Genomic DNA, 21511 nt, shown 5'->3' with positions numbered 1-21511 from the left:
GGTTCTGAGGGGGCATTCTCCCCCAGCTGGGCCTGTCTCCAGAGTTCCTGGGCTGACTCTGTGCTGGCCCCCACAGACCCTGCATTCGTGGCTTCAGCCTACATTCCAGAGAGCCAGGACAGCTTTCAAGGTGATGATGATAAGATCTACTTCTTCTTCAGTGAGACTGGGCAGGAGTTTGAGTTCTTTGAGAACACCATCGTGTCCCGTGTCGCCCGCATCTGCAAGGTGAGTAGGTTGGGCTGGCGCCTTGGCTGCAGGATAACCCACATCTGTGGTCCTTCTTGTCTTCCCGGGAGCAGCAGCTTAGCCAACTGTCTGTCTTTCCGTCTTTTGTTTTTGTTTTTTATGTGGAACTGAGATGGAACCCCGTGTCTCATGAATGCTAGGCTGGTGATCTACCACTGAGCTACATCCCCAACCCGTCTCTCCTTTATTTTTTTATTATTATTATTTTTTTAATATTTATTTTTTAGTTTTCGGCGGACGCAACATCTTTATTTGTACGTGGTGCTGGGGATCGAACCCGGGCCGCACGCATGCCAGGCGAGCGCGCTACCGCTTGAGCCACATCCCCAGCGCCCCCCGTCTCTCCTTTAAATTAAAAGATTTCTTATTGGTTTTGCTTACTTGAAAAATGTGAAAATGTAGAAAAAGTACACAGGAAAATCACTTACAATATAAAAATTAAGGTCTTTAATCTTGCCAGGTACAGTGGCACAGGCCTATAATGTAATCACAGTGATTCAGGAGGCTCAGGCAGGAAGACTCAAGTTTGAGGCCAGCTTTGGTGACTTAATAAGACCGTGTGTCAAAGCTAAAAAAGGTAGGGGGATGTAGCTCATTGGTAAAGAGACCCTGGTCTCAATTCCTAGTACCAAAGAGAAAAAAAAAATCTTGATTTTTAATTTAATCTTAATTTAAAGATTAAGAGCATAGCTGGGCACAGTGACACGTGTTGGTAATCCCAGCAACTTGGGAGGCTGAGACAGGAGGATTGCAAGTTCAAGGCCAGCCTCAGAAACTTAGCAAGACCCTGCCTCAAAATAAAATATTAAAAGGGCTTAAAATTGGAGCTGGGGTTGTGACTCAGCGGTAGAGCGCTCGCCTAGCACTTGCGAGGCCCTGGGTTGATCCCAGCACTACATAAAAATAAATAAAATAAAGGTATTGTGTCCAACTACAACTAAAAAATAAATATTTAAAAAATTAAAAACTAAAAGGGCTAGAAATATAGCATAGTGGTAGAGTACCCCTGGGTTTAATCCCTAGTATCAAAAAAAAAAAAAAAAAGATTAAGAGCCAGACTCTGAAATCAGACTGGTGGGTTCAAACCCTGCTCTTCAGGCTCTTGTATAAATCCTCACATTCTGGGTTAACAGATTCCTCATCTGTTGAATGGGAATAAAAACAACACTAACCTCAGAGTGTGGATTAAATTCATTCACGGAAAGTTCTTAGGAGTGTGGGAGCCACTGACCAAACGGAAGCTGTTAGTATTTTAACCCCCAACCCCCACAAGAAGGGGCCACTGTTAACACTTCAGAATGTTCATTGCTGGGCTTTTAAAATTATATGTGAATTTACATTATTAACTTATTTACAAACATAAATTATGCACCCTTGCTTTGTTTTCCCTGTCTATCCAGAATTCTGTCATGGACACCTTTCCCTATTTGATTGATTGATTTGAGACTGAGTCTCATTGTGTTTCTCAGGTTGGCTGAGAACTCCTGGGCTCAGGTGATCCTCCTGTTTCAGCCTCCTGCTCAGGCTACATGCATGTAGCAAAATGGCTGGTAATGCTTGTATACTGGGCAAGCACTCTTCCACCAGCTACATCCCCAGCCCTTTCCCTGTTTTTATGGGCTCCTGTTGGTCCTTGTCTTTTGTAGCCCACAGTAAGGAATGTACTCTCATGATGGCATATGCACACTGCCTCCATATTTTCTTTTTGTTTGTTTGTTTGCCCATTTTATTTTATTTGTTCCAATTTGTTATGCATGACAACACAATGCATTTCGACTCATTGTACACAAATGGAGCACAACATTTTGTTTCTCTGGTTGTACATGATGCAGAGTCACACCATTCGTACAATAATACATGCACATAGGGTAATAATTACCATCTCGTTCCACCATCCTTCCCACCCACATACCCCTTACCCTTCCTTTCCTCTCCTCTGCCCAATCCAAAGTTCCTCCATTCTTCCCTTACCCCCAGCACCATTATGGATTAGTATCCACATATCAGAGAAAATATTTGGCCTTTAGTTTTTAGGATTGGCTTATTTTGCTTAGCAAGATATACTCCAACTCCATCCATTTACCTGCAAATACTATAATTTCATTCTTCTTTGAGGTTGAGTAATATTTTATTGTGTATATGTACCATAGTTTCTTTATCCATTCATCTATTGAGGGCATCTAGGTTGGTTCCATAGTTTAGCTATTTAGCTGCTATAAACATTGATGGGCTGTGACACTATAGTATGCTGATTTTAAGTCCTACTGAGGAGTGGGATAGCTGGGTCAAATGGTAATTCCATTTCAAGTTTTCTAAGGAATCTCCATACTGCTTTCCAGAGTGGTTGCATGCCTGGTTTCTGTTCTCGCGACTAAAAGGCTCAGGGGTCACTCTAGTTAAACTGGGCTAACTGGGCTGCACGAAATAACCACACAAGAGACACAAATACCTTTTTCTTTGGGGTCGCTGTGACGGCTCCTCTGACCTTAAGGGTCCACAGAAAGAGAGAGAGAGCGAGAGCATGCGCTGACCCCTTTTATTGAGGAGAAGCTATTCAAATGAGGCAAGGGGTCAGGTTTCAGGGGGCTGAGTCTATCTTCATGATGTCCACTGTCAGCAGGTTGACTGACACGTGGGTAGGCCACACCCAAGGGTACAGTAAGAGGAGGGGACACACACAAGGCATTTCCATGGAAGATTCTATCCTAAACATGGCAAGGGGTTATATTACAAAGGAACAGGTGAGCATAGCTTCACCCATGGGGCTGTAGCAAGACACACCCATTTCTGTGACTGAGCACCTCAGCACCCAGCTGGGGAGTGTAACTCAGTCACCCGTAAGGTTGGCCTCCCACAGTTGCACCAATTTGCAGTCCCACCAGCAGTGTATGAGTGTGCCTTTCCCCCCCACATCCTCAACTCCAAGTTTTCTCAATTGTAGATGGAACTTTGTCCCAGCTTTCATTTGTTCTTCATTCCACTAGGAAGGGGCAGTGAGGAGGCACCCTGTCTCCTGACTGCCCTGCTCCTGCCTCAGCTAGCCTGTGCCTCCTTCTCTTCCAGGGCGATGAGGGTGGTGAGCGGGTGCTGCAGCAGCGCTGGACATCCTTCCTTAAAGCACAGCTGCTATGCTCCCGGCCTGATGACGGCTTCCCATTCAATGTGCTGCAGGACGTCTTCACGCTGAGCCCCAGCCCCCAGGACTGGCGTGACACTCTTTTCTATGGGGTCTTTACTTCCCAGTGGTAGGGCTCCCAGGAACTAGCGGGGGATAGGAAGGTGAAGGGTGGCTGGGACTGGGACCCAGGAGCCAATCTTTGGGCCCTATGGGCCTCATCCTGAGCCCCTGAAGTTCCTGGGTTAATCTGGCTGTTTGCTTTGCAGGAACAGGGGGGCCACAGAAGGCTCTGCCCTCTGTGTCTTCACCATGGACGATGTGCAGAAGGCCTTCAATGGCCTCTACAAGGAGGTGAATCGAGAAACCCAGCAGTGGTACACTGTGACCCACCCGGTGCCCACGCCCCGGCCTGGAGCGGTGGGTACTGGTTTTGCACTCGGGGCCGGTATTGGGAAGATGTGGATCCCCATGTCATTCTGGGACCAAGGCTGTCCAGCCTCAAACAAATCATATAGTTTCTCGGAATCTGATTTCTCATCTTTAAAACTGAGGGTTTCTCTATGTAGGTCACTCTCAATCAGTACGTGAGGCAGCAGTGGTGATAACAACTCCAAATGAACTGTTCTGAGATGGGCTCCACACCACCTCGCAGGCCCCACTGAGCCTAAGCTGCAGTCACCCACAGCAGTAAGGGCTCACTGATACACCATTATGGCTTTCTTCTCCTACCTTCACCTGCCTGTGGTAACTGGCTTGGGTCATGGCTTAGCAGTAGAGTGTTTGACAGTATGTGTGGGGCACTGGTTCAATTCTCATGCACCACATGTAAAATAAATTAAAAAACAAAACACTGGGGACACAGCCCAGGCCTGCTTGACTCACTAAATAAGATATAAATATGTGTGTTGATATGCCTTTGGTCCTGTCCTATCTCAGGCTGGGCAAGTATGTCCCCATTACTACTTACTATTGTAATCATCCCTTCACTTGGTCCTCTCTCCTACTCAATTGCAAGCTCTTTATTTAATAAGTGACCAGATGAACAGGCTTTAAGGCAATAGACCTTTGAATTTTCATTCTAGCCTAATGGGCTCCCCCAAAAGCAGACCTTGAAACAAGGCTATGAGTGCCATTAGCTTATTTGGGAGGTGACCCCAGGAAGTAACCTGAGGGAACAGGCAGGTGAAGGTGGGAGAAGAAAGCCATAATGGTGTATCAGTGAGCCCTTACTGCTGTGGGTGACTGCAGCTTAGGCTCAGTGGGGCCTGCGAGGTGGTGTGGAGCCCATCTCAGCTCAGAACAGTCCATTTGGAGTTGTTATCACCAACTGCTGCCTCAATTACTGGTTGAGAGTGACTTACATAGAGAAACCCTCAGGAAGAGAGAATCGGGCAGCTCTGGAAGGTGCAGGAACTGACTGTAGCCATTGCTGCCAGGATACTGCCCAGCCAGGGCTTCCTGAGCACTCTAGTGGGAAAGATGATAGAAGTATAGGGAGAGTAGGCATGGTTCTTGAGGCCAGTGTGTGAATGGAGTAAGGAGGCCCCAGCAAGGAAACTCAAGTCAGCCCTTGGTGAGTCCACACCTTGGGCTTTCCCTTGGGCCTTCTGACTGGCACTCTGCAGAAGGCCAGGCAATGTGCCATGGCTTCTGGGGCAGGGGCAGAAGGCACTCCTGTCCACTGGGCCCCCATCCTGCCTGCTGCCCTGCAGTGTTGCTGGCTCATGCTGCCACCTTCTCCTTCAGTGTATCACCAATAGTGCCCGGGAACGGAGAATCAGCTCGTCCTTGCAGCTTCCAGACCGTGTGCTCAACTTCCTCAAGGACCACTTTCTGATGGACGGGCAGGTCCGCAGTCGCCTGATGCTGCTGCAGCCACAAGCCCGCTACCAGCGTGTGGCTGTGCACCGGGTCCCCGGCCTGCACCGCACCTACGATGTCCTCTTCTTAGGCACTGGTGAGTGCTTGCAGCCCACAGGCTCAGGGTAAGGGGCGTGGCTGGCGGGTCATGGGTGGCGGACTGTACCCAGGGCCTGAGTGCTGTCCATTCTCCAGGTGATGGATGGCTGCACAAGGCAGTAGATGTGGGCTCAAGGGTGCACATCATCGAGGAGCTCCAGATCTTCTCGTCAGGACAGCCTGTGCAGAACCTGCTCCTGGATAGCCACAGAGTGAGTGGGCATGGGAGGAGTCTAGGCAGCGTGCTTGGGAGTGGCCCTCCATAATTACCAGGTAGTCCCCACCCAGTTTTTCCTCCCCTACACCAGCGAATGAAAAGTTATGAAATCCAGGCTCATGGCACAGGTGATCAGAAAGTGGAGGGTGCCACTTTCTGATAGAGGCCTCTTGGGTGGAGCGCTAGTGGGCATGTGAACCAAGTGTGGTCATGGGTGGCGGCCCTGGCTGTCCATGCCTGCCTCTCATCCCCAGTGTCTGGCTGTGCAGGGGCTTCTGTATGCTGCCTCCCACTCGGGTGTAGTCCAGGTGCCTGTGGCCAACTGTAGCCTATACCGGAGCTGTGGGGACTGCCTCCTTGCCCGAGACCCCTACTGCGCTTGGAGTGGCTCCAACTGCAGACATATCAGCCTCTACAATCCTGAGCTGGACTTCAGGTAAGAGCTCCTTGGGGCCTCCCACCCTCGCACCCCTGCCTGTGTATCCAGCCTTAGAGCTCTTCCTCAGGTCTCTCTAGGATCATCACCTGGTCTCATTTGCACTGTCTTAATTCTGCTTAATTATCCTGAGCTCCCTGCTTCCTCTCAGCTGTTTTGTAGTTCAGATAGTGTGTTTACCTTACCTGCCTGAAAAGGAGTGACACAATTTGGTAGAGTGTGCAATGTCACAGCTATGAAAAACCTTGCGGGAGAATATGGATTGGCATGTGAATACGTTTTAGGAACAGTAAGGGCTACAAAACAGTCTATTAAACCAGTAAAGAGTGGTTCAGAATAACATTTGGATTATAAAATGTTCCTGTAGAAAACAGGGATAAACACAAACAAAATAAAAACTACCCCTAATCCTACCACCTAAAGAGAATCTGAGTAGGATTCTGATTTACTATTCTTCCAGATGTTTTTACATATGTAGTAAATAAACAATATAAATGTTAAATAACCATGGAATCTGTCATATTTGTAGTGTTCTTTTTGTTTGGGCCCAGGAAAAAGAATATACAAATTTATTACACACTTAAGGCATGGGAGTATCAGATTCCCCATTTATAGCATTCTCTCTTCTCAAGCATATATCTGGTGACAGTTTTTTTTTTAAATATTTTTTTAGTTTTAGGTGGACACAATATTTTTATTTTTATGTGGTGCTGAGGATCGAACTCAGTGCCTTATGTGTGCTAAGCAAGCACTCTACCACTTGAGCCACAACCCCAACCCTGGTGACAGTTTTTATTTCAAAAAACCAAATAGGCTGGGTGCAGTGGTGCACACCTGTAATCCCAGCAACTTGGGAGGCTAAGGTGGGAGGATCACAAGTCCAAAGCAGCCTCAGCAACTTAGTGAGACTGCCTCAAAATAAAAAAGAAAAAGGGCTGGGGATGTGGCTCAGTGGTGAAGTGCCCCTGGGTTCAATCCCTAGTACCAAAAAAATAGGAGTTTATGAACGTACACCTGGAAGGACATGCTGTCATGATCAATGGATGGCAGATTACATGAGATTTTTGTTTTATTTTTATCTTTTTGTTTGGTTGAGCTTTCCATTTTGAGTGCAGAATTATTTTTCTTTTTATTATTCTTTATGAAGTAAATCAATGCATGTGGATTAGTCTGAGACATATTTACATATAGGTCCAGCTGTCATTTGAGACTGTTTTTGAGAGCACATTCTGCTTTTATAACTAAGGGAAACAGTATGTCACTTTTATCTGCAATGATGTGTAAATAGAAGGTGCTCATTCAAGCCATGTAGGGTTGGGGAATGAGCTCAGGGAAGTCTCTTACCCTCTGCTTTGGGCTTGGTGTTCCCTGAGAACCAGGTCCCCTGGCCAGGCTCAGGTATGCATTGAGGGGTGAGGGAACACAGGCTCATGGGGCTATCCCAGACTTTTTCTGGTCCTCAGGCCATGGATCCAGGACATCGAGGGGGCCAATGCCAAGGAGCTCTGCAACACTTCCTCAGCTAGGCCCCGGTCTTTTGTACCACCAGGTAAGGTACACCCTCAGAGGCTGGAGGAGGGGGGTGGGACCAAGGCTGCTTAGAAGACCTGTCTGAACATTGATAGGTGTAAATGCCTTTCCTCGTATCCTCATCTTTTCAACTGGCAAGTGAGACCCTAGAAAATGAGACTCAGTCTCAGGAGTTCCCAGAGTTGCCCATCCTGGCACCAGGAGTATAGCTGGGAAGGAGGGTGTGAAGCTGGAGCGACTGTGGACACCAGCCCCCAAGTACCTGATGCCTCTTCTGTCCACAGCCAAGAAGCCCTGTGAACAAGTTCAATTCCAGCCCAACACAGTGAACACCTTGGCCTGCCCACTCCTCTCCAACCTGGCCACACGGCTCTGGCTGCACAATGGAGCCACTGTCAATGCCTCTGCCTCCTGCCGTGTGTTGCCCACGGGGGACTTGCTCTTGGTGGGCAGCCAGCAGGAGCTCGGAGTGTTCCAGTGCTGGTCACTGGAGGAAGGCTTCCAGCAGTTAGTGGCCAGCTACTGCCCAGAGGTGGTGGAGAATGGGGTGGTAGAACAAACAGACCGGGGGGGCAGTGTGCCTGTCGTTATCAACACGTCGCGAGTGAGCGCACCAGCTGGTGGCAAGTCCACCTGGGGTGCAGACAAGTCCTACTGGAATGAGTTCCTGGTGATGTGCGCACTGTTCGGGCTCGCTGTGGTACTTCTGATTTTATTCTTCCTCTATCGGCACCGGGATGGCATGAAAGTTTTCCTGAAACAGGGGGAGCGTGCCAGTGTGCACCCCAAGACTCGACCTGTGGTGCTGCCACCTGAGAACCGACCACTCAATGGCGTAGGTCCTCCTAGCACTCCACTGGACCACCGAGGGTACCAGGCCTTGTCAGATAGCTCCCCAGGGCCTCGGGTCTTCACTGAGTCAGAGAAGAGACCACTCAGCATCCAGGACAGCTTCGTGGAGGTGTCCCCTGTGTGCCCTCGGCCCCGGGTCCGCCTGGGCTCTGAGATCCGGGACTCTGTGGTATGACGGCTGACTTCTAGATGAGGCTGCCCTGGCTTCAGAGGCTGTGAATGCTCAGAAGGGGGTCACTAGGCCTCCATTTCTCATGGAACCCAACCAGGGTTCCTTGCCCTTGGGAGCCTTGGAGTTAGCTGGCCTGCTGCTCTTCAACCAAGTCTTACAGCCCAGCAAGCTGTAAGAGGGCTGCCCTCCAGGGCCCAGTGGGGCCTGCCTAGCTGGGCAGAACAGTGCTCCTAAGTAAACTGAGCCTTTGGTTTAAAAAGACAACTGAAAATGTGAATCCAGATGGGAAAGAGAGAGAACATGGACATGCCATGCCACAGACACATGGTTCCTACCTTCACGGTCTCCCAGACTCTTGGGACTTTTATTCGAAGTGGTTGTGTGAGACAGAGTTGGAAATCCCTGCCCAGTTGGTATCCTCTACCTTCTGCCTTATCCTACTGCCACAGGCTTCCCTTCTCCCTGCAGAGGTAGGGGCCAGCTTGGGCTCTGAGGGTCCTTGAATTGCCTGATTGAGGATACAGCTGTGCCGCCATTACCCCACCACTCAGGGACCAGAGGGCCAGGCTGGCTCTGCAGCCCTCCTTAGGCCCTGGGCTCAGACCCAGCTCCTGGGCCTTCTTGCCCATGTCAGGCTGTAGCCACGTGAGAGAAGGAGCATGAGCCTGGGAAAGATTGTGACAATGTACAAATTTCCATTGGAATTCAAGGAAGGAAGAGACCGTTGCCTGCCTTCATCCCAGTCAGAGAGACAACTCTTGTGTCCCTTTCACCATCTCAGCCCCATTTTTGAACTTAAGCACAGGGTGGAATTGACTGTATCCCAGCTTCTTCCCATCCCAGTTGACCTTCACACCCTGCCTGACTCCACACTAAGGGATACCCATACTGACACTGCCCAGCACAGGGCCTTGAATTTACATGGGTTTTATAAATTTTTTTTTTAATAAGATGCACTTTACTTTTTTTTGTAATAAAATTTGAAAAATAATTGTTTAATCATGGCTCTCTTAAAGGACTTTTGCTTTTTGAAGTTGGTCTGTTTCTGGGGGTTCTGAGCTTTTTTTTCCCCAAGGGTTAGTGAACCACAGCCAGCCTGGAGTGGAATATGGCACTTACCTAAGGGATTTTAGTTTGCAGGAGTCACTCTGTCCATCAGTTCAGTGTATCAAGGGATGGGCCTACTTTCCTTAAATGCCTTACAATTTTGGCAGGGTTGGGGGGTACCAGAGATTGAACTCAGGGGTGCTAGGTATTGAACCCAGGGACTGAAACCAGGGATTGGCCACTGAGCCACATCCCTAACCCTATTTTGTATTTTATTTAGAGACAGGGTCTCACTGAGTTGCTTAGGGCCTTGCTAAATTGCTGAGGCTGGCTTTGAACTCACAATCCTCCTCTCTCAGCCTCCTGAGTTGCTGGGATTATAGGAGTGCACCATCATGCCCAGCCTTTTACAATTTTTAATTTCACAAATGATAATTTGGTAAAACTAACTTTTCTTTTAGTATACAGTTCTTCAAATTTTAACACATTCCAAAATTCATGTAACTACCACCACAGCCAAAATTCTGGAGAGTTCCACCCCTCACTGCTATCTCCTTATACTCATACCTTCATTCAGGGGTGGGAGGGATTTGATTTCTCATTGATCCAACCTTTCTTTTTCTATATCTCTTTCTTTCTTACTGTACTGGGGATTGAACCCAGGGGTGCTTTACCACTCCCAGCCCTTTTAATTTTTTATTTTGAGGCAGGGTCTCAGTAAGTTGCTCAGAGCCTTGCTAAATTGCTGAGGCTGTGATCCTCCTGTCTCAGCCTCCCAAGACTCTGGGATTAGAGGCATGTGCCACATGCCTTGCTGGCCCCATTTTTAGATGTGACTTATTACTAGTATGATCAAAAGTTTCGTCCTTCCTTATACCAGTGTTTCTAGTGCCACACTTAGGATCAAAACTTCTAAACCTTTATTATTGATTAGTAGAAACAGAGTGATGACAATGGCAGGGAAAAGCAGGTGGGGTCCTCTCCTGCCCGGGACCAGACTGCGCGGTGCCGGCTCCAGGCTGGGCCTGCTTGGCCGGCCCTGACAACGCAGGCGTAACCTTGGCCACAGCTCAGCAGTGGAAAGGTCTTGGACAGGGTGCTGGGACACATGCTGGGGCTGCTGTCACAGGACAATCTTAAAGGAACTGCACAGAAAAGAGTGAGTTGGGTTTTCTTTTTCTTTTTTTCCCCAGTGCTAAGGTTGGAACCCAGAGCCTCATGCATGCTAGGAATATGCTCTGCCACTGAGCTACACCCCCAGCCCAAGTGGGGTTTTCTGATGGAAGAGGAGGGTAGGGACTGAATCCAAACCTAGCCGCCCCTCCCCCTAAGACCTTCTTTGGAATGGTTTGTGTCCCTTGTGAGTCTGTCCCTTCTCCTTTGGAAGAAGAGTGACCTGAGACCTGGTCCCCAGAATGCAGAGCAACCACTACCAAATACCTGGCAAAGTCAGGTGAACGGGAGATGACATGCTGGAACTCAGAGAGATTGATGGTCCCATCCCTATCAATGTCTGACTCTTCCAGGATCTGGGAAAGGGAGAGCTTTAAGCCAGAGCCCCAACTCTTGCCTCCTGCTCCCAAGCCCAGCTAGATCAGGCCTGATCTGGCCACTCACATTATCAATGAGCTGCTTCATCTCTGAAGCACTGAGTCGAGTGTCCTCGCCCTCTCCCGTAAGACAGTTCACAAGCTGACTCAGGTCTTCTCTGTCCAGAGTTCCATCATCATCAAAGTCTAGAGAGCAGACATAGGAGGGCATGGTCAGGAGGAGCACCACAAAATGCACAAATGCCACCCACTTCCCAAACAGCCCCACCATGAAGCCCATGTTGGAATAGGTGGTGTTCTACCAGTTCTTTCTGGTCCTTACCGAAAATGCGAAAGGCATAGTGGGACTTGATGTCTGGGGTTGCTGTGTCACTAAATACACTCAGGAGGTCCAGGAAGTCCTCAAAGCTTAGGCTATCCCTGGTGGGGGATGTAGAGAAGACCCTGCAGATTCGTTCCTTGAAGGGATTGGCCTAAGTAAGAGAGCCTTTGGTGAATGCTTTGGGAAGTAGCCCCAGGTCACATGATCATTAGACCCTATCAGAAACTTGATGGAGTGGGTCACAGTACCAGCACCATGGAGCTCAGATTTATGGGGAAGAAGCTCTGGGGCCAGGATATAAGGCCCTGGTAGGGGAGCGCAGGGGGCACTAAATGAGCCAGCTGGAGAAGGGGCAGGAATGGCTTCCTGGCAGTCTGTTTAACTCAAAGTGAGACCAGAGTGGGAAGAGGAAGGGAAAAAGATGAACTGGTTATTTTGGAATATAAGTATTTAACTGAACAACTATTATGTTACAGGAATTGGGTTAGTCCCTTTGTATAAAAAATTTCACAGCAGCCCTACTGAGTTACAACCAACCTGTGCAATAGGGTTTCTCAAACTTTAATAAGATTTTGTCCTCTTAAAGGACAAAACTTGTCTGAACTTCCAAGAATATGTCCTGGAATCCCAGTTTAAAAAGCACCATTCTAATCCAGGCATAGTGGTACCCTCCTATAATCCCAGTGATTTGGGAGGCTGAGGTGGGAGGGCCAGTCTCAGCAACTTTGTGAGACCCTTTATAAAAAACAGAAAAAGACTTGAGATGTAGCTCAGTGGCAAAGTGCCTCTGGGTTCAATTTCCAGTACCAATAAATAAATAAATAGCAACATTCTAGATAATTTTGCTGGGTGATTTTTCTTAAATATTTTTTTAGTTGAACACTTACTTTTATGTGGTGCTGAGAATTGAACCAAGTGCCCTGCACATGCTAGACGTGCACTCTATCCCTGAGCCACAACCCCAGCCCTTGCTGGATGAATTTGATAAATCCTTGCCCTCAGAAAGTTAGAGCTAAGCAGGAAAAAAAACTGGAATACAGACCAGTGACACCATTATCTCTATTTGAGTGGCAGGAAGAATTAGGGGGTCTAGCAGAGTAAAGGTGGGTAGAGGGGTGGGGAGCCTTACCTTGAGCTCTGGAATGCTGAGAATCAGCTCAAAGGATACCCGTGCCTGCAGTGATTCGTCCACACTTCGTTGCTCCTGGGGAAGGAGCTCACAAAACCGCCTGTGGGCTCTGACAAAGAGAGGGGAACTGGTCTCTCTCAAGCAATTGATCTCCCTGTGTGTACTTGCATTCCCATTCCTTGCCTTGCACCTGACCCGTTATAAATCAGGTGAGGAGCTAAGCCACAAACAGGACTTCTGCGTCACTGGGCAATGGTCAGTCAAAAGGAGATAAGTCACAAGACAGTACAGGCTGGGAGTCCATTCTTGAAATAGGTATTTACTGAGAGCCTATTGTGTGTTCTCTGGCACTGTGCTGGGCACTGATTCTAGATCACTGATGGATGGAGAGACTGGAGAAAGAGCCAAAAGGTCCTTAAGAACAGAAAGAAAAGATCAAAACCACAATCTCATTCTCTTTCACTCCAGGGACTCCTCCAGACCTCCTTGAACTATCTTTCTTCTCAGCCCCACCTCCTTCCCAATGGAATGATCTTTGCCAAGGGAAGCCCAGGAATCTTCTCATTCAAGGGTTCTAACCCACAACAAATCCACTTCCTCCCAAGGTAGTCTTAGGCAAGTTACCAAACCCCTCTGTACCTGTTTCCTTGCCCTATACCTCCCTAAGTTAGATGATACAGGCAATCACTTAGCACAGTTCCTGGCCTAGGTAAATGCTCAAGAAGTGTTAACAGTTACTATATTATTCAAGTAAAGTTGGAAGGAAACGCCAGGCTCTCCAAGGCTTCTCTGGTTTTGTTAGTGGGCAAAGTCAGCCGTGAGAGCTACAGCAACCCTTGCAGGACAGGGGCAGGATGTTCGCTAGTGCAGAAGCCAGTGGAGCGCAGGGTCAAACAGCTCCCAACTTTTCCCGGATCCTGAGAGGTGGTTCTGCGGTGCAACGATGGGGCCCCAGGCGCGACACGAGAGGGTGTACCAGGAAAGGGGTGCAGCCTTGGGCTTGGACTCCTCGCTTCCAGTAACATCTCCGCTGCTTAACTCCGGCAAGCCCTGCCCCACCCTCCAACAGGGGATCAGTTTGCCCATCTATAAGACAGTGACCCCCAAAGCCGCCTCTAGAGGATCCCAAGTCGGAAGTGGGGTTCAGGGCAGCACTCACAGGAGAATCTCCTGCTTAGTCAGGAACGTCAAGTCCTGGAAGGCAAACCAGAAGGGAGGTCAGCCGACAGTCCGGAGGCCGCAGCCGCTGGGCCGCCCACCCCGGGACACCGCTTCCGGGCGCAGGCCGGCACGCGAGCTCCCCGAGAACCCGCGTCCCGCGCACCTGGTACTCGGCCAGCAGCTCTTTGGACAGGCGACTGCCCGAACCCCCCATTGCCGCGCCGCGCGCACAGCTCCGCCAACTCTCCTTGGGACACCGACAACTTTCTCACTTCCGCCCTCGGCTGCGTCACCGACCAGTCCCCGCGGCAACAGCTGCTGAGGCCACCAACCCCGGCACCCCCTCCTCGCCACGCCCAGGCCTCCCAGAGCTGCTCCGCCCGCCAGCTGCCGGGCCCCGCGGTACTAGGCGAGCCGGAGGCGGGGCCCGAGGCGGGGCCGGACGCTCCGGGGTAGGGCCCAGGCCCCGCGGCCCCGCCCCCTGGTGGGCGGTGCGGCCGCGCGCGTAGTGCAGACTGCGCCTGCGCTAAAGTCTTCCTGACCCGCTTTCCCAGTGGTAGCGGCTGCAGGGAAAGTCTCGTGGTGTTGCAGCCCCACCTGCAATAGGTGCTGGCGGCTACAGCCCTGGGCGGGACCCGTAAGGAACATCCAGGAAATCCCTGCAGCCGGAGTATCCGGGAAACCTCGGGACTCGCCGGGTGACTGGAAGCGATCGGCTCCCCATCTGCCCTGAGAGCACTTTTCCAGTCTGTCAGCGGGCGCCTATTACAACACTCGGTACAAAGAGCCCCTTCTTCCAGAAGTAACCACAACCTTGCTGCCTGTTAAGCCTGTTTACTGAGAACCCACTGGATGTCAAGCACTGTGCACAGTTATCTTCCATTCTTGAAACAGCTGGACCAGGTAGGCTCCCATTTTACAGACACATCCCCAACCCTTTTTTATATTTTATTTACAGACAGGGTCTTGCTGAGTTGCTGAGACTGGCTTGGAACTCCCGATCCTTGTGCCTCAGCCTACTGAGCTGCTGGGATTATAGGCAAGTGCTACCACTCTTGGCTTTTGTTCCTCTTCATTTTATCTTCAGGGAAGTCTTTCCTGACTCCCTAGATTAGATAAGGACTCTACACTTAGAGAGGTTCTAATGCTTCTTCCATGACAGTGCATATATATCTTGTTTGCAATGTAGGTTTGAGTGATGATTGCGTAAGTGTCTGTTTCCCTTTGTAGAATGCAAGCCCCATAAGCACAGCTAGGACCTGATGTGTGGCAGTTGTTCAGTGTTTAATGAGTGACTCTAGTTTTCCCAGCACTTCATAATAAGGGGATCATTTGAGAGTGATTTTGTTAAGAAAGATTCACTAAATCAATGGATGAGTACCACATTTGTGGAAATGTTACACTCCATGCAGTGGAAACTACAGAGCTATGGAAACACCAAAACCAGTCAAAGTGATTGGAGTGTAGCCTCATCCCAACCTGATTATTTTTCTCTTGAGAGTAGGCCCTTTCTATCCAACATAGAGTTGATCTTCTGTATTAAAACAATAGATAAGGGCTGGGATTGTAGTTCAGTGGTAGAGCACTTGCCTAGCATGTGTGAGGCAGTGGGTTTGATTCACAGCACCTCATATAAATAAGTAAAATAAAGGTCCATTGACAAATAAAAAATTGCCGGGTTTCTGTTCTCGTGACTAAAAGGCTCAGGGGTCACTCTAGTTAAACTGGGCTAACTGGGCTGCACGAAATAACCACACAAGAGACACAAATACCTTTATCTTTGGGGTTGCTGTGGCGGCTCCTCTGACCTTAAGGGTCCCCAGAAGGAGAGAGAGAGAGAGCACACACACACACACACTGAGGCAAGGGGTCAGGTTTCAGGGGGCTGAGTCTATCTTCATGATGTCCACTGTCAGCAGGTTGACTGACACCTGGGTAGGCCACACCCAAGGGCACAGTAAGAGGAGGGGACACACACAAGGCATTTCCATGGAAGATTCTATCCTAAACAGGGCAAGGGGTTATATTACAAAGGAACAGGTGAGCATAGCTTCACCCATGGGTCTGTAGCAAGACACACCCATTTCTGTGACACCCATTTCAGCACCCAGCTGGGGAGTGTAACTCAGTCACCCATAAGATTGGCCTCCCACAGAAAATAATTTAAAAAACTAAACAGAAACAATAGACAAGCAAAAATCTGTCACTGTGGCTCCTATGTAAGACAGACCAGGAAAAGCTAACCAGCCAGGGGTATCTTGACTGCATGGTGATCAGAGATTTACATGAAGATGTGGCAATTGACCTTGTGACATGATGACCAGCTGTCATCTAGATCTCCCAGCTGCCTCATTTGGTTCTGAATCTTCCTTCCTGAATAACCTTCTGATGGTCACTTTGCTTCCTGGCAGATATTGTGCCATTTGGCACATTTGTCATAGTATTAAGTAGTTATTCTGAATCATGTGGTATCTGGTTAGCATATTGTCCTTTTTTGTTTTTGTTTGCCTAATCATTGATAAAATTGAGTTCCTAATGCCCACTGTGTGTGTGTGTGTGTGTGTGTGTGTGTGTGTTGTGCTGGGGTTCAAATCCAAGGGCACTCAACCCATAAACTATATCCCCAGCCTGTTTTATTTTTTTATTTTGAGGTAGGGTCTCACTAAGTTGCCAAGAATGACTTTGAACTTGCAATCCTGCCTCAGCCTCCCAAGTCATGGAGATTATAGGAATGAGCCATTGCTCCTGGCTCTGATATACATTAAAAGGAGTTTATCAAGAACTGGAGGATAGCTCAGTTGTAGAGCACTTGCCAAACATTCATGAGTCCCTGGGGTTCATCCTTAGCACCACCATTAAAACAAAACAAAATAAAAACCATCTTCTCATTCTGATTATAATTTTATTTCTTGGTTTGATTCTCAAAGGTTAAATTTGTGTGTGTGTGTGATTGGAGATTAAACCCAGGGCCTTGCACATGATGCCAGGCAAGTTGTCTCCCGCTAAGCTCCGTTCGTACCCCTTTTTAATTTTATTTGAGACAGTGTTTGCCCAGACTTGCCATCCTCCTGCCTCATCCTCCCAAGTAATTGGGATTACAGGCATATTGGTTATGATTTTGTCAAGAGTATCAACTCTTGGATTTATGGATTTGTTCTACTTTTTTCATTTTTTTTTTAATATTTATTTTTTAGTTATAGGTGGACACAGTGCCTTTATTTTATTTTTATATGGTGCTGAGGATTGAACCCAGTGTCTCATGCATGCTAGGCAAGCACTTCACCTCTGAGCCACAACCCCAGCCCCCTTTTTTCATGTTTAACAAGACTTTTTTTTTCTTTTTTGGTGCTGGGAATCGAATCCAGAGCCTTGTGCATGCAAGACAAGCAATCTACCAACTGAGCTATAGCCCCAGCCCAACAAGACATTTTTTTTCCTACTTGTAAGATTATTCCTTTCTTCTTGTTTTCTTTGGGACCTTCAATAGGATGGCCATACAGATTTCACCAACACAGTGATTTATGATCCGAGACCCAAAGGAGCCAGCCATGTGAAGAAACTTTGGGAAAAGGATGTGTTATTTTGCATTAAAGGAACAGAAAGTACTGACACCCTGAGCAAGAACAAACTTAGGAAGAGTAAGGAGTAGAGTGGCAGTGGGGAGAGTGGTCGAGATGAATTGAAAAGCATACAGAATAGGTATCCCCAGAATATCAGGAGTGAACATTATGTAGGTCTTTATCCTGAATGAATGAATGAATGAATACTGTCTTTGATATAGCTCGGGTAAATAGGAAATAATTGAATTTCTTAAATTCATTTTGAGACACTTTTTTTTTTAAAAGTTTTTAATTGTGCTAACAGATGCATAACATAAATTTTATGTTATCTTAATCTCTCTACAAAAAGTTTTTTTTTTTTAATACTGAGGATTGAACTTAGGGGTGCTCCACCAATTCCAGCTCTTTTTTATTGAAACTGGGTCTCATTAAGTTGCTGATTTTCCTGCCTCAAGTCTCCCAACTTGCTGGGATTAAGGACATGCATCACTATGCCCTGCTAAAATTTTTTAATTGCTTGGGATGTAGTTTAATGGTAGAACACTTGGCTAGCAAATGCCAGGCCCTGGGTTCAATCTGTAGCACCATACACACAAAAAATATATATAAAACACAAACAATATATTATATTGCCAGGCTTGATGGAACACACCTACAACCCCAATGACTTGAGAGGCTGAGGCAGGAAGACCAAAAGTTTGAGGCTGACCTTGGCAACTTGGCAAGACCCTGTCTCAACATAAAATTGAGGACTGGGGATATAGCTTAGTTGGTAGAGTGCTTGTCTCACATACACAAGGCTATGGGTTCAATGCCCAGCACCACAAAAATAAAAAAATAAAATTTGAAAAGAGGCGAGGATACAGCTCAGTGGTAAAGTGCCCCTGATTTTAACCCCCAGTATCAAAATAAATAAAATAAAATAAATTGTTTGGGGAACTGCTATACTTTTTCCTCCAATGGCTGTATTACTTCACTCTCCACCAACAGTGTACAAGGGAGGGTTCCAGTTTCTCCACATCTTTGTCAACATCATAGAATAAGTCTTTTATCTTTTTTTCTCCCATTCCTCTACTCTGTGTATACATATACAGAGAATACATGTGTGTGTATGTATATATAAATATGTATGGATGTTTGTATATAAAACTGTCAACAAAAAATAGTCTATACATTTTTGATTTAGTAAAAACATGCTCATCTGCAAGTGATGGAAATATGAGCAATTTCTATGTTTTCTAGGTATTTTACCAAAGGCATGGATTATATATTGTTTTTAACTATAATCTAAACAAAAAGTCAAGATTATTTGAAAATAAAAATCTCTGAAAATGGACTACTCTCATGTATTTTTCATCTCTTAGGATTGTTTCAGGTAGTTCCATGGCTCTTTTGCATTATTCAAAGGAAACTTCATATTTGCTACCTCCAAACAATGAGGACTGGGAAGAGAAAGGCATCCCTGACTTTGTCTATGGGCAGAAGGAACTTATAGTGGAAGGCATTCAGTGGCCAAGGAATGCACCCAGCACCCTGGACACACCATCGAGATTTGACTCTGCCCTCTGTTCTGCCTGGAGGCAGAGGGTGGAGCTAGGGCTCTTTCGCTACCGCCTAGGAGAGTTGCAAACTCAAACCCTCCCTGGTGCTGTGGGTTTTGTGGCTCAGCTAAATGTGGAACGAGGTGTACAGAGGAGACGTCCTCAGAACATCAAGAGTGTAAGGCAGGCATTTGACCCTGAACAGTTTAACTTCAACAAGATCCGGCCAGGAGAAGTTCTCTTCCGTCTGCACCGGAAGCCCAATGACTGTAGTGCTGTCCAGCAAGAGGACATCCTGGTGATAATAAATGTCAGTCCCCTGGAGTGGGGCCATGTGCTGCTGGTTCCTGAGCCTACGCGGGGGCTACCCCAGCGCCTGCTACCAGGTGTGCTGCGGGCAGGGCTTGAGACTGTGTTGCTGAGCTCTCACCCAGGCTTCAGGGTTGGCTTCAACAGCCTGGGGGGATTGGCCTCAGTGAACCACCTCCACCTGCACGGCTACTACCTGGCCCACAGATTGCCTGTGGAGGGGGCACCAAGTGAGGCTCTAGACCCAGGGGGCCATTTGTATTTGCTCCAGGCTGTCCCAGCTCCTGGTTTCCTCTTTTACACTAGTGGGCCAGGGCCTGACTTAGAAGCCTTGATTAGCAGGGTATGTCGAGCCACTGACTACCTCACTGACCACGAAATTGCACATAACTTGTTTGTAACTCGGGGAGCTCCACCTGGAAAGGCATCAGCATCCACAGTGCTCACAGGGGTCCGAGTAATTCTGTGGGCCCGGAAGTCCAACTTTGGAATAAAGGAAGGTGAGGCTTTCAGTGTTGCCCTCTGTGAACTGGCTGGCCACCTCCCTGTCAAAACATACCAGGACTTCAGCAGCCTGACAGAGGAGGCTGCCCTGGCCCTCATTCAGGACTGTCTGCTGCCCCCAGCACAAGCAGATGAGATACAGGAAGCACTGGTAGCCTTGATGGCCCAGGAAGAGCTGTGATCCTTCTGGAGGTATTTATTTGCTAACTGACTGAATCCCTTTCCATTCATAGTCCTTCATTGTCTAGTCATCTGGTCATTTATTTTTATGATTGCTTTCCTATTTCTCTCAGCCTAAGGGGAAGAATAAAGAAAGAACTGATGACTGGTCTTGGTGAAGGAGAGAAACCTTGGAATAAATTGAATCAGCATGCTCTCCTGGTTATATCTGCTGTTTCTCACCTTTCTTCCTTTTCTCACCTTCTCTGTTTGTTCCTCCTTTGCCCACTGTTTTGTTGTTGTTGCTGTATGTTTTTTGTTTTGAGACTGGCTCTCCCTATGTTATTCAGGCTGTCCTCAAATTCCTGAACTGTTGGGCTCAAGTGATTTTCCTGCCTCAGCCTCCCAAATAGCTGGGATTACAGATGAATGCCACCATACCTGACTGCAGCTCAGGCAGTCAGATGCCAGATGATGGAATAGAAAAAGGAAGGAAGGGAGGGAAAGAAAAGAAAATAAATGATAGAGAGAATCACAAATGCACATTGTCCCAGCTCAGATTCTGGCATCTGACTGCCTGAGCTGCAGTCAGGTATGGTGGCATTCATCTGTAATCCCAGCTATTTGGGAGGCTGAGGCAGGAAAATCACTTGAGCCCAACAGTTCAGGAATTTGAGGACAGCCTGAATAACATAGGGAGAGCCAGTCTCAAAACAAAAAACATACAGCAACAACAAAATCCTGAGTTTAGTTTTCAATAGGGATGATCACTGCCACTTATTTATTTTGTGGGGATTGAATCCAAGGGTGCTTTACCTTTGAGCTCCATCCTCAGCCCTTTTTATTTTTTGAGTCAGGATCTCACTAAATTGCTGAGGCTGGCCTGCAATCCTCCTGCCTCAGCCCCAGCCACTGGGATTTCAGATGTGCACAACCATGCCCAGTCCACTGCCACTACTCTTACCCCAAACCTCCTGAATGAATGGGAGTTCCTACTCACAGTGTAGGAGTCAGGGGGGCCTTCAGAATAAGGTGCCACCCGCTAGCTGGAAGAGTTCTCCCAGCAGAGGTTTGGGCTCCTCTGCCTTCTATTGTGTGGGCACAGCTTTGGCTGTGGCTTAGGCCCATAGGTACTTGGCTCCCTATGCCCAGGCCTGTAGAAAGCTTTATCGTAGAATTTTTTATTATTATTATTTTTTAAAGAGAGAGAGAGAGAGAGAATTTTTTAATGTTTATTTTTTAGTTTTTCGGCAAACAATATCTTTGTTTATTTGTGGTGCTGAGGAGTGAACCCAGACCGCACTCATGCCAGGCGAGTGGGCTACCCCAGCCCTATCATAGAATTTTAATTGGAAATTTTATATCACAAAAGAAGTTACAGTCTCATTGAGATAAAGCAGACTATGCACCCATAACCTATGTTATAAGAAAAACAATTAAGCATTTTTACATTCTCTCAAATTTTTGACTACCCTCATGTTTTTGGCAAATGGCAGTAATTTTAACGTTTTTCTGAGAACTTTTGCATATACAAGCTCAATATGCTTGCTTTTCCTTGCTTGCTCCCCAAAGGGAATGCATGAGATGATATTACAGCTAAGTAGATTTTGTGTCCAAGATGATGAACCAAATATCTGGATTTCTCCAGTTTGTCCCTGGGACTTCCCTGACCCAAATGAGTTTTTCTATAAAGCGG

The 21511-nt window shown here is 47.5% G+C and overlaps 3 protein-coding genes across 5 annotated transcripts in view; 2 read left to right on the top strand and 1 right to left on the bottom strand.

Annotated features, from left to right (window-relative positions):
- The window catches only part of Sema4b (semaphorin 4B), a 39891-nt gene extending 30359 nt beyond the window's left edge, over positions 1 to 9532 (top strand). For both annotated transcript variants that reach the window (XM_071608620.1, XM_027919853.2), the window contains exons 8-15: positions 77 to 228; positions 3313 to 3494; positions 3634 to 3784; positions 5114 to 5324; positions 5423 to 5538; positions 5813 to 5979; positions 7443 to 7528; positions 7794 to 9532. In XM_071608620.1, the coding sequence (XP_071464721.1) occupies positions 77 to 228; positions 3313 to 3494; positions 3634 to 3784; positions 5114 to 5324; positions 5423 to 5538; positions 5813 to 5979; positions 7443 to 7528; positions 7794 to 8536 (1808 nt within the window). In that variant the 3' untranslated portion in view covers positions 8537 to 9532. The remainder of the gene's footprint in view (positions 1 to 76; positions 229 to 3312; positions 3495 to 3633; positions 3785 to 5113; positions 5325 to 5422; positions 5539 to 5812; positions 5980 to 7442; positions 7529 to 7793) is intronic.
- Positions 9533 to 10477: 945 nt separating this feature from the next.
- Positions 10478 to 14042, bottom strand: Cib1 (calcium and integrin binding 1). Its single transcript, XM_027921973.2, has 7 exons — positions 13906 to 14042; positions 13741 to 13775; positions 12582 to 12690; positions 11453 to 11603; positions 11198 to 11316; positions 11021 to 11109; positions 10478 to 10725 (listed from the first exon to the last, which is right to left on the bottom strand). Exons 1-7 carry the CDS (start codon positions 13954 to 13956, stop codon positions 10704 to 10706), a joined length of 576 nt encoding a protein of 191 aa, XP_027777774.1. The 5' UTR covers positions 13957 to 14042; the 3' UTR covers positions 10478 to 10703.
- A 233-nt stretch (positions 14043 to 14275) lies between these two features.
- On the top strand, positions 14276 to 20041 carry Gdpgp1 (GDP-D-glucose phosphorylase 1). 2 transcript variants are annotated; one of them, XM_027922108.2, is made up of 3 exons: positions 14276 to 14519; positions 14701 to 14781; positions 18667 to 20041. In XM_027922108.2, exon 3 carries the CDS (start codon positions 18686 to 18688, stop codon positions 19835 to 19837), a length of 1152 nt encoding a protein of 383 aa, XP_027777909.2. In that variant the 5' UTR covers positions 14276 to 14519; positions 14701 to 14781; positions 18667 to 18685; the 3' UTR covers positions 19838 to 20041. The 2 variants fall into 2 exon arrangements, with proteins under 2 accessions (XP_027777909.2, XP_027777900.2); XM_027922099.2 differs by lacking the exon at positions 14701 to 14781 and having other exon boundaries at positions 14276 to 14645.
- Positions 20042 to 21511: the final 1470 nt, after the last annotated feature.

This window comes from Marmota flaviventris, chromosome 2 (assembly GCF_047511675.1).
Source record: "Marmota flaviventris isolate mMarFla1 chromosome 2, mMarFla1.hap1, whole genome shotgun sequence".
Taxonomy (NCBI): domain Eukaryota; kingdom Metazoa; phylum Chordata; class Mammalia; order Rodentia; family Sciuridae; genus Marmota; species Marmota flaviventris.
Note: the sequence above shows the minus strand (reverse complement) of the source record. Positions and strands in the feature narration are given on the sequence as shown.